Raw genomic sequence first — 15,909 nt, 5'->3', positions numbered from 1 at the left:
TTCACCATGGAAAAACAACAATAGAGTTTTCTTGGAAAATGGAGGTAGTAACACTAGAGAAGAGTGGAAATGTGAATGTCTTTACTTAATTTTAGTAACATTCAGAAAAAATACATACAGCTTAGACAGAAAACCAGAAGAGGCCACTAAAGGAAGGGACAGGTTAACATCTCCGCATGACAAATCTCCATGACAGCATTACCTATATTAGTTTCTCCTCCAATGAGCACACTGTCTCCCACTTGGGTTTATTATACCTGAAATTAAATATTTACTGACTCAAATGTCTCCAATGCTACCTTCTTATAAAAATGCTAACAACCAAGAAACCCAGAATCCCATATAAGTTTTTTCATATGTGGACGCATAAAAGGAAGATATAACTGCAGACCTTGGAAATATTAAGGTAACAGGATGTTAATGAAAATCTTTATGTAAATTAGTTTAAAAATCTAGATAAAACTGAAAAATTCCCAAAATACACTGCTAAAATCACTGCCTTGTTTACTGTTTTTGGAGCACACATGTGCCAGTGTGGTGGTGTACACCCCAGAGGCCAAGACAAGGGGGATCTCTGTTAGTTCTATGACAGCCTCATCTACACAACAAGCTCCAGGCCAATCAGAGCTGTATAGTAAGATCCTGTCAAAACAAAAACAAACAAAAACCAAGCAAATGAGTTAGTAATAAATTTAATTTGGGGGAAGTTGCCAAATTTTCTATACTGAGCTTTTTAAATAATAAACCTATAACCAAAGAGAAACCTGATTCCAAGTATGTCTAAAGAATAGTGCCATCCAATAATTGAGAATAGCAGTGAGATACTATGGAAGTAACTAACAATGAAGGAAGCCATAAACACAATCATAAATTTTAAAAAATCAAGCTGGGCAGGATGGTGCATGCTCCCATCACTTAGAATGTTGAAACATAATAGTAACTTTCAGGCTAGCCCGAGCAACACACCAAGCAAGTCTCAAAATTTAGTATTAAATACGAAACTCTGCAGTGATTCTTTCTACATCTTTTAAAACTTCCCTTGGGAACCTGAGGGAATTATAAGGGACAACCCATAAAACAAGTAAACAAATAACCTTTAACACAGAGCATCAAAGGCCTGAAGGAACCCCTAATGCCCATTTTCAGAGAAACTGAACTTCAAATTATCCAAAAGTCAATAAAAGCACCATAAAATGTCTCCTGTCATTCATGAGACCCTGGGTTCCATTCCCAGCACCAGAGTGAATTAAATAGATTAGCAGACCACAAGAAACAATGACTGTGAGATCAAATAAAATGCAAACACTGGATTTGAAAAGGCTACAACTCATCATAAACCGAGAGCCTGGAGATAGACTGTGACTGAGAGGCTTAACTTGGTGTACGGATAAACTCCAAAGAAAGGATTAGCTCTCTAAAGTTATTTAAGTCTACGGTGTGTTTACATTTTTAAAGACCATTCTGGTAGCACCTGACAACTTTCATTTTTCCTCCATGCCTGGCATCCTGCCTCTTGTCACTGGAGCCAGGGCAATTGCATGGGAGCCCTCCTGCTCCACCGGCACCCAGACATACTTCAGCATGGGAGCCCATGCAGTGTTGAATGGCTAACTACAGCAGGGAGTGAAGCAACAGACCAGTAAATAGGGATCTTGGGGGCCACTGCTTTTAGGTAAAGTGAAAGGAATCCCGAATTTCAGGGATTAAGATTGCTCTTTAAAGTACACGAATGGTTTACAATTGATGTAACAGCAAAGAAAAACAGGCAGAAGAGGCTCTGGAAAACGAGTTTTAAAAAAAAAAGAAAAGAAAAAAATAAATTCGGCACTGGGACAACTGGTAGACAAACTGAACCACCAATTAGCTATTTTAACAAAAATCAAATGAATCTCTTTATCCGAATCATTTTCACCTTCCCTGGACCAGTGGTTTGTTTGCTTAAAAACTTAAACTCGACTTTACTTGTGGAAATTTTCGTCAGTTTCCTCCAGCCGCAAGAGGATCTCCTCTGCGCACTCCAAGGAGGGAGCGCCGGTGATTTTCTCCTTCACACTCTGGAACAGCTGCCGGAGCATCGCCTGCAGCATCACCTCATCGTCGCTGGAGAAATGGGCCATTCTGTGCAGCAGTCAAACCTCGGCACCCTCCGCGGGGTCGCCACCAACACAGCCCACCACGCACGCGCGACCCGGTCCAATCGCCGTCGGCGCGCAGCGTCGTTCCCTAGGAAACCACCGCCAGCGCCCAGGGGGCGGGGCCGAGACTGAGCCGCTCTGTGCCAGGGGAAATGAGGCTCTGGGTTTGAAGACCAGGCGTGGACTGAGGCCGGCGACGCGATCGATGCTTGCAGTTCCAGTTCCGCGGTACCAGCAGAGCCCAGGCAGCCCCCGACCTTCAGGCTCCGCTGGGCGAGCCTGACGGGAACGCCCCGGCTGCGCCTGACGTCAGCTCGCCGACGCGGCGCGGGGGAGGGGGGGTGAATCCAGGAGGAGCCCTCTCTGAACCTCGTCCTCAGGGAGGGAAGGGAAAGAGTGGCAAGAGGTAGTCAATAAAAGCAGAGCAAAGGAAGCCGGAGTGTCATCTGGAGAGTGGATAGAATTTTAAAAAACTGTTCTCTTTCAACAACTAACACCTGCTGAGCGCCTGCAGCTTACCAAGCACTGCCTACCTGAGAAGATGGACCTTCCTAACGTGACAGAATAGAAATTAGCAATTCCCTACAGAGCAGTTAAGGGCCTTACTAGAGAATGCTAAGTAGATAAAGTTTCTGGGAGTTGGGGAGTAAGTTGCCATTAAGAGTGTGGCCATGCTCCAGAAGATGGCCCAACATTCCATGACACTATCGACTGTAGACAGCAAAAACTGGATTTGATGTGTCTGTTTGTTTTTTGTTTTTTAGTAAAAAGCACTACTGGCTGCTGTCCCAAAGGGCCCAGGTTCAATTTCCAGCACCCACATGGTGGTTCACAGCCTTCTGTAAGTCCAGTTCCTGATGCCCTGTTTCGCCTCCATGGGCACTGCACATCTGTGGTTCACAAACATACATGCATGCAAGCACTATACACATAAAATAATTTTTAAAAGAAGGAGGGGAGTAGGGGAGATGGAGTAGCAGGGGTGAATATGATCGAATACATTGTACACATGAAATTACAAGAAAATAACAAAAATATATTTCTGTAAAAGAAAGGAATGGTGGTGGTAGTTGCTGTGGAAACCTAGGATTTCGTTCATAATCCAGTGGCGAGTTTAAAAGAAACAACATATTGGACATAAAAAGCATGGTGGCTTGAGTATATACAATATTCAGGTGCCAATAGCTACAGAACAGCCCACAAACAACCGATGTCATTAAACTTCCCAAATCTAGCTGTAGTCCATCCTTATATCAGATTCACGTCTCAGGATAGCCAGATTCACTAATTCTCCTGCCCGTGCTAGTGCATCCAGGAAAACGGACATTTCATTCCAGCTTTGGCATCATATTTGTTCAGAAAAATAGGTTCTTTGCATTTTACTATAAAAATAAGCTTTCATTTTTTTTGTTCTTTAACAATTTCATATATATATATATATATATATATATATATATATATATGCATCCCTATTCTCTTCTCTTATCAACACTCTTCCCACTGAAACACTTCCTTCTGTTTGGATGATTGGTGGTTTCCTATTGACCCACTGAGTTTAATTACAGTTGCCTGCATGAGTATTTGCGGGGAGGGGTTGTTTAGTGAAATATTGGTAATTTATCAGCAGCTACGCCTCTGAAGAAATTTACACCACCCCCTTCAGTATGCATTTACAGCACATAGACCCTCAGTGAGGGGTAGGGCCTCCTGAGCTCCTTGGCCATGCAGGATAAAACCAGCAGAATTTCATACAGGTCTTGTGCAAATAACCACAGCTTCAGTGAGTTCCTAAGTCCAGTGGCTATGGCAAAGAGACACTGTCTTAAAGAAATCCTCTCTAAACTCTGGCTCTTATATTCTTTTTCACCCACCTCCTCTGAGCCAGTCCCTGAGCCAGTCAGAGGAAACAAGATGCGAATGTGTCACTAGTAAAAGGTACCAAGCCATGTGGCTAAATATGGATGGGAATTGTGGATTGATTTAAGTTGTGGGAGCCAGTTAATAATAAGCCTGAACTAATGGGTCGGACAGTTTATAATTAATATAGGCCTCTGTGGGTTTCTTTGGGACTGAATGGCTGCAGGAGTGGGCAGGACAGAAACTTCCATTTACACAGTTGTGAGCCTCTGCATTAACAGCTGCATACTGTAAAAAGCAGTTTCTCTGATACTGGCCTGTAGCAGCACTGATCTATGAGTGTGAGCGTAAGTATTTAGAAAGCAGTTCAATGATTTATCCATTTAGCAAAATGACAACAATAGGTTCTCAGCGAGAGTTGATGACTTTGCTATCCACGGGGCTCTTGTCAGGTTTACAATAGCAGACATAAGTTTCTTCCTGTAAAGCTGAATTCAATCAGAAAACAATTTGTTTTCCCTATAACTTTCAGGCCATTATTACACCAGTGGGTGTATCTTTCTAGGAAGGCCTTAGGGCTCATCAGGGCCACAGCTGGACTATTGATGACATTTCTCCCCAGGAGCCTACTTAGCACCCTTTCACACTATGAAAGCTGGTCAGCATGGCGTAAACATTCAGCGAAGATCCAGTGTGATTTCTTTTTAATGTCCTGCAACCAAGTAAGGGAGTCATAAAATACGTTCTTTATCTTAAAATTGTGTCACCTGTTAAATTAATTAATAAAGACAACTTGGCAAAGTAGCTACAGAACATTATTACTGGGTGATGCTATAAGCTCAGTACATATACATGTATGCATGTGTGTCCATGTGCAAAGAGTCGCCAGCTGTGAGTAATTTTGATAACATTATCTCACTATATATTCCTGTTTGGCCTGAAACTTGTTGAGCATCCTCCTGCCTCTGACTTTTGAAGATTAGAACTTCTGTAGGTGTATGTTACCTATGATTGGCTTCTATGGAATAATCCTTTTGTACACTGTAAATATTTGTCCCTGTGACTGGCTTAATAAAGAAGCTGACTGACCAATAGCTGAACAGGATAAAGTTGAGCAGAAAAGCCAACTTGAAAATTCTGGGAAGGAGAAGGAAGGTGTCAGGAGTCGCCAGATGCAGAAAGAGCAGAAGATGAATATACCATGCTAATAAAGTTAGCACCACATTACAAAGAATAACTAAGGAATATGGGTTAACATAAAATATAAAAGCAAGCTAGTAATAAGCCAGAGCTATTTACCGAGTAGTCACAATTACGATAAGTCTCTGTGTGGTAATTCAAAAGCAGTTCCTGGGGAGGGAAAACTCCGCCTACACCTGACTGATGTTTGGGCTATCATATGGATAGAATGTTCATTTCTCTGTGGAAACTTCCAGCTTTACACTATAGCAAAAGTATTCTACATTACATGTCTCTTAATGGATTATTATCTCTATTAATGGGATTACAACTCTTTCTCATTCATATCTCTCCTGTAACTATAATACTGCCTGGTACAGAATCTAGAATATTTGTTGAGTGGGTGAATAAATGAGCACAGAAAAGATTCGGAGATACTGTTCATTAATTGTGAGTTTACCTAGAGATGTACATGGTTCTGAGTTCAATCTCTGACACTGTAAAAATTAATTAATTAAGTTTTACACATCAGAAATATCACATCTAAATGATGAAGAGAGATAAAACTAAAGACTGATACTCGTAGGACAAGAATTCATGTTTGTACAAGAATTTTCAACATTTTACCAGTAAAAATCCAGTAGAGGCTTTGCCTAGTTCTCAACATGTGGATTGTATCCATTTTGGGGGTCAAATGACCTTTTCACAAGGTCACATAATATCTACATATTCTGATATTTATGTGATTCATAGCAGTAGCAAAATTGCAGTTATGAAGTAGCAACAAAAATTATTTTATCCTTGAGGGTCACCACAACATGAAGAACTGTATTTAAGAGTTACAGCATTAGCAAGGTTGAGAACCACTGGCCTATACATACATAATTTTGAGTCCAATGGTCACTAAGACACAAAGGCAAACTACTGACTGGGAGAAGATCTTCACCAACCCCACAACAGACAAAGGTCTGATCTCCAAAATATATAGAGAACTCAAGAAACTAGACTTTAAAATGCTAATTAACCCAATTAAAAAATGGGGCACTGAACTGAACAGAGAATTCTCAACAGAAGAAGTTCAAATGGCCAAAAGACACTTAAGGTCGTGCTCAACTTCCTTAGCAATCAGGGAAAAGCAAATCAAAACAACTTTGAGATATCATCTTACACCTGTCAGAATGGCTAAAATCAAAAACACCAAGGAGAACCTTTGCTGGAGAGGCTGTGGAGGAACGGGTACCCTCATCCATTGCTGGTGGGAATGCCATCTTGTGCAACCACTGTGGAAGTCAGTGTTTCGGTTTCTCAGGAAATTCGGGGTCAACTTACCCCTGGACCCAGCAATACCACTCTTGGGAATATACCCAAGAGATGCTCTATCAAATGACAAAAGCATTTGTTCAACTATGTTCATAGCAGTATTATTTGTAATAGCCAGAACCTGGAAACAACCTAGATGCCCTTCAATGGAAGAATGGATGAAGAAAGTATGGAATATATACACGCTAGAGTACTATGCTGTGGTAAAAAACAATGACTTCTCGAATTTTGCATGCAAATGGATGGAAATAGAAAACACTATCCTGAGTGAGGTAACCCAGACCCAAAAAGATGAATATGGGATGTACTCACTCATAATTGGTTTCTAGCCATAAATAAGGACCACGGAGTCTAGAATAGGTGAACCTTAAGAAGCTAAGTAAGAAGGTGAACCCAAGGAAAAACATATAGTTATCCTCTTGGCTAAGGGAAGTAGACCAAATTTCCGGGGAGAAAATGGGATCTTGGGGGTGGGGTGGGATGGGGGTAAGGGGAGATGGGGAGAGAAAAGGTAGAAGGGAAGGAGGGGGGACCTGTGGAAACAGGAGAATTGGGATAAAGGAAAGGTGGATAGGGGAGCATGGAACCACAATTCTTAGTTAAGGGAGCCACTTTAGGGTGGGCAAGAGACTTGACCCTAGAGGGGCTCCCAAGTGCCCAAGATGAGGTTCCCAGTTAGTTCCTTGGGCAGCTGAGGATTGGGAACCTGAAATGACCCTATCCTAGAGCAATACTGACGAATATCTTGCATATCATCATAGAATATTCATCTGGTGATGGATAGAGATAGAGACAGAGACCCACACAGGAGCACTGGACTGAGCTCCCAAGGTCCCAAGGAGGAGCAGAAGGAGGGAGAACATGAGCAAAGAATTCGGGACCACGAGGCGTGCATCCACCCACTGAGACAGTGGAGCTGATCTACGGGGAGCTCACCAAGGCCAGCTGGACTGTGACGGAAAAATCATGGGATAAAACCGGACTCTCTGAACATGGTGAGCAATGAGGGCTGATGAGACACCAAGGACAATGGCAGGGGGTTTTGATCCTACTTAATGTGCTGGCTTTGTGGGAGCCTAGCCAGTTTGGATGTTCACCTTCCTAGATATGGACGGAGGGGGGAGGACCTAGGACTTAACACAGGGCAGGGAACCCAGACTGCTCTGTGGACTGGAGAGGGAGGGGGAGAGGAGTGGGGGGAGGGGGAGAAGGGTGGGAGGAGGGGGAGAATGGTGGGAGGAGGGGGAGAAGGGTGGCAGGAGGGGAAGGGAAATGGGAGGCTGGGAGGAGGTGGAAACTTGTTTTTTGTTTATGTTTTTTTTTCTTCTTTTCACAATAAAAAAATAAATAAATAATTTTGAGTCCAATCTCCAACATTGCAGAAACACTAATCAAGTTGCTCACCTCAGGAAAATTACGTCAAAAGGATAAAAAGAGATAAAGTCAAAAACTGGTGCATGCTATTGGCACTTGAAAATTATATATGTAATCAGGTCTCCATGTCTATGGATTCCATTCCCATGAACTCAATCAACCATGAAAATATTTAGTGAATATTCAGAAAAATAACTGTGTCTGAAAAAGTAGACTTCTTTTTATGGTTACTCCTTAAAATACAACAAAAATATCCATTTATATAGCTTTCACATTGAGTTATATCTAATGCATAATGTAGACAAATGATTTAAAGTACACCAAAGGATATGTGTGGGTTGTATACAAATGCTATGCCATTTCATATAAAGAACGTGAATATATACATATTTTGACATATACAAGGGATCCTGCAATCAATGGTACACTTAAACTGAAGAAGTATATACATATTTTGATAGCTACAAAGGATCTTGTAATCAATCTCACTCATAAACTGAAGGATAACAATATTAAATTCTAAACCAAGTATTTTATTTGAAATAAATTTCTTAATTATGAAATGACCACATATAATGATGTAAAATATTACATGTAAAATTCACAACTTTCATGTCTATACAAGAAGGAACTCTCAACATCCTTCCAGTAAAAATCACTAAGTAGAAGTTCGGTATTTCTACCAAACCATATTTAGTATCCAAACTTTTACAATATTTATTCTCCTTTTTAACTTTTGTACTAACAATGGTTATCTTCCAACCAACACATTGTATAATGCTTCCTGTTCGAAATGAATCCTTGGGTAATGAATCCCTCTGTATATAGTATTCTATAACCTGCTCCATTTGTATATGCACAGTTGTGTAATTCAACAAAGAAAATGTGTAGCCACCATTATTTGTTTTTCTACCAAAAGTTATTGCCAATATTTTTCAAAAATTCATTCTTGACTGACATAAATGCTTCTATTTTATCATTATAGTCAAAACCATTAAAACTATACAAAAATCTTAAATTGTTTTTATATTCAACAACGTAAGTAGTCCATAATATTTTACTGTTATCCCATTTGAATCAGCTGCAAATAATGAATTTCAGTTCTTTTCTTTTCTTGTGTTATTTAATTGAGCCCCAGAGAAAGAATTGCTGGGGACTCATCCTTCCCCAACAAGAAATTCTCAGCTCTCAGAGACAAAGGAAAAAAGTCTTTAATTGGTGCATAGCTTCTAGGTATTGCTTAAAGAGACCCAGTGGTGGTTTGAAAGGAAGTGGCCCACAAGGAGAGAGGCATTATTAGGAGGTATGGTTTTGTTGGAGTAGGTATGGCCTTGTGGAAGGAAATGTGGGGGTGGGTTTTGAGGTCTCCTTTGCTCAAGCTTTGCTCATTGTGACACTCAGTTCACTTCCTGTTGCCTGCTGATCAAGATGTAGCTCCTTCTCCACTCTCAGCTGCTTCTCTAGTACCATGTCTGCCTGCATGCCACCATGTCCTGCCATGATAATAATGGACTAAACCTCTGAAATTGTAAGTCACCCCAATTAAATGTTTTTTCTTTATAAAGGTTGCTGTGGTCACAGTGTCTCTTCACAGCAATTGAAACCCTAAGTAAGACACGCAGCCATGGTCAGAAATAGTTCATGGTTTCCATAGGGTTAGGCATTGTCATAATCATTTTTCCCAGAACTAAGCATGTGTTACAGAAGTAGAAATTCGCTGGTTTCTGGTTAAGACGGTTTTATCTTTAGTTGCTTCTCAGGGGAGAAGTGATGTGGCCCATTTCAGAGAAGGGGCTGGCAAGCAGGCATGCAGAAGCAACTGGTCTTAGCTCTTGTGTGCTAGAGCTGAGATGGGTTCCTTATTCTGTTTTTCTATTCCTGTGTATTAGTAAGTTCATTTTACCCCTATTCATTTTTTATTTAAAAACATGTTATTGTCTACCTACCCCTCATCAGTTTGAGACTTCACTGTGGGTTTAGCTCATAACACTCCTGATAAGCAAGTTGGTTATTGTTGCCATTTTCTGGGAAGAAAGGTGGAAGCAAAAGGTCAGCTCTAGCTCATGCTTACACATTGAGACATTTGTTAGTGTAATTCCATTGGGGGAAGGGAGGGAATGCCCCGACAAGACTCATTGCAGATAGGTCTTAGCCCTTGTTTCTTGTTCTGATACCTGTTGAGGCCCTAAAGAAATGTGTTTGGAAAATAAGCCATTCCTGTGTCTCAACATGCCTTTCTAGTTTGCTTTCTTCACTCAAATAAGTGACCTGAAGTTTTATTATTTTATTGTTAAGTTATTGATGTGCTTAAGAAAATTATATTAGCCAGTGGTAGTGGCACATGCCTTTAATTCTAGCACTCAGGAGGCAGGGACAGGCGGATCTATGTGTACTTGAGGCCAGTCTGGTATACAGAGCAAGTTCCAGGAGAGTCTCCAAAGCTACCGAGAAACCCTGTCCAAAAAAGAAAGGAAGGAAGGAAGGAAGGAAGGAAGGAAGGAAGGAAGGAAATTCTATTAAGTATGTTTAGTTAGAATTCTCACTTTTCTAACTAGACTCTTAGTAAAACAATTAAGTGAGTTTTGTAACATCACTCACTTTTCTGTATACGTCCTTGAAGTAAAGTAAATTATCTGCAGGTTTGTCATTGTTTTTTGTCTTGTTTTTGTTTTAACACAGGGTCTCTCATTATGTAGCCAAGACTGACCTAGAACTCACAGAGTTCCCTCTACCTCTGCCTCCCAAGTGCTTGAATTCAAGGTAAGCACCACCATAATCAGTTTCCGAAGATGTTTGTTTTGTTTTAAGACAAGATCTCATTATGTAGCCTAGCTTTGCCTCAAATTCATGATCCTACATGGTCCACAAACAGATTAGGAAAATGTAGAAAGGGGAAAAGAGGATAAGCATTACATGCTAAAAATTTCATCTTTGTGAGAATCCATTACTTTTTATGAAAAAAAAAGTATTTCCTTGCTGACACACGTTACATCAGTAAGTTACACACAGGCTTATCTTCTTTCATTGTTAGCTCACCTTTGGTTTGATTTTGGTTTGGTTTCTTTAAGACTATCTTGGCAGAATAGGCTTGACCTCATGATTCTCCCTCCTCCACCTTCCAAGTGCTGGAACTGCAGGCTTGTATGACCATACCTAGTCCACATATCAAGGTATTAACACAAACACCTACACCAAGTTCACCATTGTTTGGTTGTTACTTCTAAAAGTTACACAGTGATTCTCCTTCCTTCCTCAGAGATTGCACTTATCTTTTATAGCCATTTAAGTCTCTAAAATGCAAAGTAAGAAACACATGGCTCTTTTCCAGACAGACTTTTGTGCAAAACAAAATTGAGATCATTCAGTTATACAATTCAGCTAATTGGAAAGGTGTTTGTGTAATTTTAGAACAATGAAAGGTATTTATAAAATTTCATTTCTAATTTATTGTGGTTATTCTGTGTGTGATCATTCATTGCTTATTTGTTTTTTCTACTTAATTAAATATTTGGGGAAAAATGAGGATTTTGATTCCTATTTATTTATGGATTCGCTAAAGTTATCGGACTTGGCTCACAAATTTAGAAAAGTAGCATGGTTCCTAATTAAATGACATCAATAATGGAAATTTTTAAACAAATTGCATTGTTTTAAAACAAACAAAATATGTCAGTTTCTAGAAGGAATAATTTTTTTATAACCATGATTTTTCAGAATTAACTAACATATTGCAAAGCTAAACACTTATAATAATAAGTAATAATTTAGAGAGATATCAAATACATTTTCTGAATTATAACAGAATGCTTCTGAGTTCAATATATTTGTGTTCATATGTCAGCAACACCTATAATTAACTTTCTATAATTAATAAATAATCATCAATTTCCTAATCTCAAAGGTAAAGTGGTACCATTAATTCTCTCTGTGTGTGTTGGATTAGATCTAAGGTCCCATGAACATCAAAATCCGAGGATGCTCATATATGATGTATGACATTTCTATATAGCCTACACCCATGCACCTATATACCTTAAATCATCTCCGTATTATTTTTAGTACCAAATTATAAGAAAATTCTCCAGAAAGTAGGTGTATTACTAAATTACTTAAGGAATTACAAAAAGGAATCTGTAGAGAGATAACGAGTCCCTTGGTTTCCTTTAAATATATTTTAAGTACTGTAATAGTTTGAAAGATAAATGTCCCCCCAGAGTGTCTGGCATTTGAATGCTTGGTCCCCAGTTAATGACTTTGTTTGGAGAGGCCTGGGAGATGTAGCCTTGCTGGAAGAAATGTATCCATCTCTCTGTTTCCTGCTTGAGCTTTGAGATGTGAGCTTTCAACAGCTCCTGCCTCCTGGTGCTTACTGCAACATTTTCCTCTGTGATGTGATGAACTGTAACCTTGTGGACCTGTAAACCCAAAATAAACTCCTCCTTCTGTAAGGTGCCTTCTATATGTCTTCACAATGTTCTATTACAGCAATAGAAAAGCAACTAAGTTAAGGCCAGACAACACCAAGTCCTAGAAAGCTAGCCTGGGTTATAAAGTGCTGCGTCTGAAGTTTCCCTTACAGGTTAAGCAGATTGAATGGCACATCAACAGCTAGCACAGTGCATGGCACAGAGCTGTTATTCAGGAAGAGTCCCTTTCAGAAGCACACTTTGGGATTTACCACATCGGCATTTGCCACTGAAAGCACAGTCCATGTCTGACTTCCAGCATGGTTCTTCTTTAGGTTGGCACTTCCCACATTCTGCCATCTGACTATATGACAAGGAATTGTTATGAACAAGAGAGGTTATTATGAGAAAACCTCTATTTTATTCACTAATTACATACTTGATAATGGCTTTCTTAATGGTCACACATTTCAAAATTAAAGTACAAATGTTTTTTAGCACTAATCTTTAGAGCTATGTTATAATTTCGGTGGTTGTTGATATGGGATGTTTAATATACTATTTGAGATTTTGTGATTCAAGCATTATTTTTATTGATTTGGAATAATATAAAATATATAGTCTGAAAACTGGAAAAAATATAACAGATTGAGACAATAAGCACCGATAACACATCTTTGCATTACTCCCATAACTAATTTAATGTAACTTCTTTTTGTTTTGTTTTGGTTTTGGTTTGGCTTTTGAGACAGGGATTTTTCTGCCCTGGTTGTACTGGAACTAGCCCTATAGCCTAGGCTGGCCTTGAACTCAGAGATCTGCTTGCTTCCCGAGTGCTGGGATTAAAGGCATGTGCCATCACCGCCCAACTTAATGCTGCTTCTTAAACTTCCAGTAACATAAGCTAGTCAAGAATCATGCATAGCACATTCAGATCAGGCCCTGTACCTCGCCTGGGCAGCGCAATAAAGCCAACCCTGTTGTTGACAGAAGAGTGATAGGGACCACTCTCCCATGCTCACAACTTCAGGGTTGGCTCACTCGCACCTCCGCCAACAGGGTCAACTCACTGTGATACCTAGGCAAGGTACAGTGTCCACTTTCAAGAGTGTTGCAGCTGGTAAGGGGTAGGATTAGCTCCCTTGCCCATCACAGGTGGCAGGGTCAAGGGGGCGGGGGGCATCTTTCCCTTGCCCTCACCACCACATGGCAGATGAGTGGAGTGTGGCCAACTATTCCTTCTCACAGTGTCAAGGTTATCTCACCCATACCTCTGCCAAAAGGATCTGCTTTATTGTGCTGCCTGTCTTGTGGAAGCATAGGTGGGGTAGAGATGCCCCCATCACACATCCCCACCTCCACCCATCAACACCTAAGGCAGATGGAAGAGCTGGAACTGAGGTCATAAGAGCAGGAGAGCTGCCCCTGCCCTTGTAAGATGCAGCACTCAGGAAAGTGGCCCCTACACCTCACATGAGCAATACAGTAGAGCTGGCCCTATAGGCATAGGTACCAGTGAGCTGGCCTTGCTCCTAGCTCATCATTGCAAGAGGTGGACTAGCCATGGCAATGCTGGAGAGCTCACCCTGGTGGTGAAGACAGGAAAGATCTGAAGGGCTGACCAATTCTCCGGCTACCTAGGCCCACCATCAGGGTTACATCCACTCCATATGTAACCTGCTGGAGAATGGAGGGCCCAGCATCGATGGTATAGCAGAGACCAGGGACCTTGTACCAGACCAATGATTCTTTGCAATGAATGGCTCCATGTAAAAATATATGGATAAAGGGGTTTACACTGAGTCCATAATGAGATTTTCCCTTTCTCCTCCCTCCCCTTTTTTCTTTATTTTTCTTAAATTTTATTGTGTTTTATTCTGGGGATGGGAGGGATGGAAGGGATAGGGAAGCATGATGTGAAACACTCAAAGAATAAAAAACACCAAAAAGGAAAAAATGTAAATAACCAAATACAGATTGCCCCAAAAAATTCCTGGGACAGTGGCACCAGGACTTATCCCTACTGTTTGTACTGGCTTTTTTGAAGCCTATTCTCTTTGGATGAATACTGTGTTTAGTCTGCATATGGTAAGGAGAGAGTTAGACCTTCCCCAAAGCAGTGTGCCTTGCTCTCTCTGTGGAGTGTATGAGGAATGGGATGGGGATAGGTGAAGGGAGGGAAAGGAGGAGAGGAAGTGGGAACTGGGATTGGTATGTAAAGTGAAGGAAGGAAGGTTGCTTTCTTTTAAAAATAAATAAATAAATAAAGTCTAAAAAGTTCATGCCAAGTATGATGGAGTTTCTCAAGGTAAATAACTCTAAAGAGAAAGTAATTTTCAAGTTTTAAATACAAGCACAAACTATCTATTAACTGTGGAGGTGGAAAAAAGACATTTTCATGTAATTACATGATCAAAATATTTACTTGCTGTAAAGCAAAGAAAGATGTGCCTTGCAAATTGAAGTAGCCAATCAGAAGGTGAAAAGAAAATTGAAATCCTGAAAACAAAACAAAGAGGTAACATGTGTATATACATATATGTGTGTGTATATATGGCAAAAATGAAATAGAAAATATATGCACATAGATATATTATTTGTTTATAAGATTCAATACATGCATTGCCAAAAATTCAAACCAAGCCAATATACATCTATCCCCCCATATTTTTCTTCCTTTTTATGATCTAGACCTATGAAAGTTTCATATTACTATATTTTAGTGTTGATAAAATTTCAATGACATTCCATGCTTCATTATTTATTGTCTTTTTAGCAATATTTAAAAATAGCATTTAAAGAATTGTTGCCAACCATAGTGATATATTCCTGTAGTCCCAGAATTTAGAAAATAAATGCAGGAGGACCAAGGGTTCAAGGCCAGCTTCAGCTATGTAGCAAGCTGCAGGCCAGCCTGGGCTACAAGACATTCTGCCCCAAAGGAGTGGCTGTATTCTTAGATGTCACACTTTCTCTTCACAGATGAATCTGTACTTGTTACAGCACAGACTTCCCATGGAAAATCTAGTATGTGTACTTTTCAAACTGTCTTTCTGCATGTGTGTCCTTTGGATCATATTTCAAACATTCAGACTCTGAATCCCATACATGGATTGTCTACTCTTTATAAACATGTCACATGAAACAGAGTGACTTTTCAGATTCCCCTCATTTTCAGAAGTCACATTCAAGATATGGCTTTTGTTGGAAGTCCTTTAGACTATTGCCTTTTTAAACTGCTGACTTATTCTACCAAACCAGTGGTTCTTAGGCTTCATAATGCTGTTACCCTTTAATGCAGTTCCTCACTTTGTGGTGAACCCAACCATAATATTACTCCAATTACTCCAAGTCTACTTCATAACTGTAATTTTCCTACTGTTATGAATTGTAATGTAAATATCTAATATGCAGGGTATATAATATGCAAGCCCTGTGGGCGAGACCCATTGGTTGAGAGCCACTGTACCAGAAGAACATTTCCCTATACTTACCAAATCATATCTTTCTAACACTTTATTGGGATTTGACAGGCACCAACTTTGCACACATTTAATGAACGCATCTTGGGTACCCATAGTATCATGGGCCGAATCCTGTCATGGGAATTGTACTCATGATGCTATCACACCAAATGA

General features: G+C 40.0%; 1 protein-coding gene across 1 annotated transcript in view; it reads right to left on the bottom strand.

Moving 5' to 3' along the window:
- The window catches only part of Tbc1d32 (TBC1 domain family member 32), a 284,344-nt gene that overhangs the window by 193,838 nt on the left and 74,597 nt on the right, over positions 1-15,909 (bottom strand). The window contains exons 2-3 of the mRNA XM_041653588.1: positions 2,175-2,510; positions 1,963-2,100 (exon numbers count right to left, since the gene is read on the bottom strand). Of these exons, the coding sequence (XP_041509522.1) occupies positions 1,963-2,100; positions 2,175-2,510 (474 nt within the window). The remainder of the gene's footprint in view (positions 1-1,962; positions 2,101-2,174; positions 2,511-15,909) is intronic.

Source organism: Microtus oregoni, unplaced genomic scaffold (assembly GCF_018167655.1).
Source record: "Microtus oregoni isolate MIOR12 unplaced genomic scaffold, Mior012 000006F_ref0000085, whole genome shotgun sequence".
NCBI lineage: Eukaryota > Metazoa > Chordata > Mammalia > Rodentia > Cricetidae > Microtus > Microtus oregoni.
This window is presented reverse-complemented; position numbering and strand designations above follow the sequence as displayed.